This window comes from Stegastes partitus, unplaced genomic scaffold, assembly GCF_000690725.1.
Source record: "Stegastes partitus isolate 25-593 unplaced genomic scaffold, Stegastes_partitus-1.0.2 Scaffold382, whole genome shotgun sequence".
Lineage (NCBI taxonomy): Eukaryota > Metazoa > Chordata > Actinopteri > Pomacentridae > Stegastes > Stegastes partitus.
Window position 1 is genome coordinate 30,343 of NW_007578113.1, and position 4,713 is coordinate 35,055.

Genomic DNA, 4,713 nt, shown 5'->3' on the forward strand with positions numbered 1-4,713 from the left:
TATGACAAAACTTGAGCTTCCTGAGTCTAACAGTGTGCAACAAGGTAAACACACGTGGACAAAATAGTTGGTACCCCTCAGTTAATGAAAGAAAAACCCACAACGGTCACAGAAATTACATGAATCTGACAAAAGCAATAATAAATAAAAATTCTATGAAAATTAAGCAATGAAGATCAGACATTGCTTTTGAACTGTGGTTTAACGGAATTATTAAAAAAAAATATTAACTCATGAAACAGGCCTGGACAAAAATGATGGTACCCTTAACGTAATATTTTGTTGCACAACCTTTTGAGGCGATCACTGCAATCAGACGGTTTCTGTTACTGTCAATGAGACTTGTGCACCTCTCAGCAGGTGTTCTGGTCCACTCCTCATGAGCAGACTGCTCCAAGTGTCTCAGGTTTGAAGGGTGCCTTCTCCAGACGGCATGTTTCAGCTCCTTCCACAGATGTTCAATAGGATCTAGATCAGGGCTCATAGAAGGCCACTTCAGAATGGTCCAATGTTTTCCTTGTAGCCATTCTTGGGTGTTTTTAGCTGCTCTGTGTTTTGGGTCATTATCCTGTTGCAAGACCCATGACCTGCGACTGAGACCAAGCTTTTTGACGCTGGGCAGATTCAAGACACCCTGTGTCAGATGCAGCAAAGCAGCCCCAGAACATATCAAAGCCTCCTCCATGTTTCACAGTAGGGACAGTGTTCTTTTCTTGATATGCTTCATTTTTCTGTGAACATAGAGCTGATGAGCCAAAAAGTTCCAGTTTGGTCTCGTCTGTCCAGAGGACGTTCTCCCAGAAGCTTTGTGGTTTGTCAACATGCAGTTTGGCAAATTCCAGTCTGGCTTTGTTATGATTAGTTTTCAACAATGGTGTCCTCCTTGGTCGTCTCCCATGAAGTCCACTTTGGCTCAAACAACGACGGATGGTGCGATCTGACCCTGATGTACCTTGACCTTGGAGTTCACCTTTAATGTCTTTACAGGTTGTTCTGGGCTCTTTTGTTACCGTTCGTATTATCCGTCTATTCGATTTGTCATCAGTTTTCCTCCTGCGGCCACGTCCAGGGAGGTTGGCTACAGTCCCATGGATCTTAAATTTCTGAATAATACATGCAGCTGTAGTCACAGGAACATCAAGCTGCTTGGAGATGGTCTTATAGCCTTTACCTTTAACATGCTTGTCTATAACTTTCTTTCTAATCTCCTGAGACAACTCTCTCCTTGGCTTCCTCTGGTCCATGTTCAGTGTGGTCCACACCATGTCACCAAACAGCACAGTGACTACTTGTAACCCTATAAATAGGCCGACTGACTGATTACAAGTTTGTAGACGCCTGTGATGCTAATTAGAGGACACACCTTGATTGAACATGTCTCTTCTTCAAGTCGTCTTTTCTCAGGGTACCATCATTTTGTCCAGGCCTGTTTCATGAGTTTATTTTTAAAACCACGGTTCAAAAGCAATGTCTGATTTTCATTGCTTAATTTTCATAGAATTTTTATTTATTATTACTTTTGTCATATTCAAGTTATTTCTGTGGGTTTTTCTTTCATTAAACGAGGAGTACCAACTATTTTGTCCACGTGTGTATATTAGAAATAACACAGGGTTGAAAACATCAGTCGGCACTGTCTTATTTTTAGTGTGAAAGATTCACGAAGGAAAAACGTCAAAGGAAAACAAAATTAAACTCCTAACATTGAAATAACCCGTTTCTTTTCTGTAATCAGGGCCAAACCCAGAAGAGCTTGACTCCACTGACGCCCAGCTGCTCCACGGTTCTGTCGGCCTCTCCATCCCTGGAAGTTCACCTGCCAACACCCTGCACGCTGTTTGTATAGAAGACTGCAGCCTCCTGGAACAGTATCCAGACCTGCAGGTGGCTGATTCAGGCCGCATCTCCCAAAACCCTCTGAGAAACACCCTCATCCAGCACGATCCTTACATCCATTGCCCCATCCCGGACATTTACCCAGAACCTGCAGCCCTGCAGGAGCCACCAGGCGATGCAGGGTCATCCATACCGGACCAGGGTTATCTGGTGATGGGGGCCAGCGTGAACATCAGCCTGGACCTGCCCGGATCCGGCTTGGAGCCCATGTCTAACTCCGTGCTGAACGGGCTGCTGGAGAAGCAGCTGGAGGAGGTTTACATGCAGCATCTGACCGACAACTTGGCCCGATGCAACTCCCACCTGGGGAACAGCCTCCTGCACGGCCTGGTGCCGCCGCCGCAGCCCGGCCGGCCGCCCCGAGGGCCCGACTCACTGGAAGCAAGTCTGGAGGCAAGCTCAGAAGACAACCGCAATAAAATCAGCTACCTGAGCACCCAGAACTTAGTGCCCTGCTCATCCAACTTCAGCTCCCCGGTGCTGAGGATTTCAGAGTCAGACAACCCTCACCTGCAATGAAAACTAGTAAACGTAGCGCTCAGCTTCCTGTTTTCGCTTCTTTTCCTCACACCACTGTTTACACATGTATAGAGGTGACAAAACAAGTGCAATTCACTATATCAGTGCTATTTTTACACAATGCTTTGTTGACTTGCTTAATGAAAGGATGCCTTACAGTTTGCTGCTTTCATATGCCATCTGCTGTTAGACTTCAGTACTGCACTGTCATTCATTCAAATCTGTTTTATTGAAATTACAGCTGGGAGTTTGTACATAAAGTGTTTAATATGTTAAAGCAAGCTGCAATCCAGTATTAGATTATATTTGTTGCTGCTTTGATTTCACTCATTGGCAAGCACCAGCCTCTTTCTTTTCATTTGTTTTGATGCAATTTACTTGTTTACTTCCCTGAAGTCATGAATAAAAGTTGGATTTTCAGAAGTACATGTGGTTTGCAACATCATGGTTGGAGCAGAATAAATGCAAAAGTTTCCTTTCACATAGTTTAGTCAGGTTTAGGTCTGACACACTTAATAAAAGCAGCAATTCTGACCACAGACACCAAGATGAGGAGCCATATTTGTGCTGCTACATTAAAGATGGACACACTTCTGATGTGAGAAAAGGACAATTTAGTGTATTTATCATTTATCATAACAAAGCAGAATTTATACAATCAAACCAGAGTGACAGCAAAGATGTCTAAAGTGTTGCGATGCACGCCCAAAAGAAATGAAAATCTAAAACCTGAAATCATACACACTTACCAATATAATCTAATCCACCCCACAAATTCTGTAACCCTAACAGGAACGTTAGAATTGAATTTCCTGGAACAAAATCTCTGCAACTTTATCAAATTATGAATCTAATTTCGGTGCCACTTAATGTAGTTATGACTCTAATTTTGCTGCCCATGTGTGTACGCATGTTAACGCTGCTGTCCAGTATGATTTGAACAGCACAATGTAAATTCTGTTTTAGTTTTAGATTTAAATATAACACAGCAAACAGGCAAGTTTATATTATTTTTGCTTGAGTTTGCACAAGATTCTTCCTGCTGTCCAGATACTTGAAAGTCAGGGATGCTGACAGCTGCTGATATGTCACCATCAGATGTTATATAAATGTGAGGTGGACTTAGTAAGAGTAAAGATTTTGCATAAAATTCAAGTTGTGCTTAATGAGGAGCGATGCATCACAGCCTGGCAGGCTCAGCTGCTTCCACCATGCTGACTGCTGTAGTTTATATTGGGTCAGCAGTTCTTTTAAGACTTAGAAAACTTAAATGTCCTCTGAGGGGCAATTTGTGGTACAGTGCAGTGCATACAGACGCTTTAAAAACACATAAAATAAGCAAAAACAACAATAATACAAATAATCTACAGCAGCCATCATACTGGAAAAATCACCCCAGACCAGCCAGGCATTTAAAGTGCATGACAGTGAATGCAAACCATAATAACTGCAAGTCTCAGAAGGTTCCAGCATGAGCTCACACAGCAATAACCTTAAGATTTATGCAGCACCTCCCAGCTTAAAGTTGATTTGTAACCTGTGATGCACAAATCCTCACAAATGGGCTTCCTGCAGTGAAGCTAATGCCGTCCATTAACATGCACTAACATTCTCGTTGGAAGCCTTAAGGCACTTCACTCATCTGTGCAAAAAACAAAAAAAAACAACAACCAAAAAAAAAAGGAAAACAGAGATTCACTGTGGTTTTCCTGTAATTAATAGATTAGAGCTGGCAGTCTAATCAGGCTTTGTTACATGCTGCTGCTATCTGGAGATTATGGCAGGTAATTCCCAGGTAATTTAGAAGTGCTAATCTAAAAATTAAATACAAAGACAAAAGAGCAGGAAAAATTAGATTTTACCCCTGGGAGGTGTGTGAATCAAGTCGTAAACCCTTATGAGCGACTGGAAAACCTAGAGTCTTTTAAAAAACTACATGCAATTAGTGGTTGGATCATAAAATTAGAGGGATAACAGGTGGTGTAGAGCGACAACAAAGTTACCCAACTTCACTTTGATGATATCATACATCATATATCATGAAAATAAATCGGTTTTCTATGCATCAAAATCAGTTGTTCCTTATTAAACCTTCAGAGAACAAATGCAGACTGGAGTACGCTGATTAATTCACAGCCTTTCATTGAGCAAACAAGCTAGTGTTTCAATCATCAGAGTCATTATCTCATTACCAGTCATTAAATATCATACACACCCAACTATCACTTGTATTAAAGTCTCTATCTACGCTGATTAGACCTTTGCTCAGGCTGAGGTAAGCTGGAGTTATGTTGGGAA

General features: G+C 41.8%; 1 protein-coding gene across 1 annotated transcript in view; it reads left to right on the forward strand.

The window, feature by feature from the left end:
- LOC103359557 (uncharacterized) overlaps positions 1-2,841 on the forward strand; it is a 5,841-nt gene extending 3,000 nt beyond the window's left edge. Inside the window, exon 2 of the mRNA XM_008284952.1 lies at positions 1,736-2,841. Coding sequence (XP_008283174.1) covers positions 1,736-2,415 — 680 coding nt within the window. The 3' untranslated portion in view covers positions 2,416-2,841. The remainder of the gene's footprint in view (positions 1-1,735) is intronic.
- Positions 2,842-4,713: the final 1,872 nt, after the last annotated feature.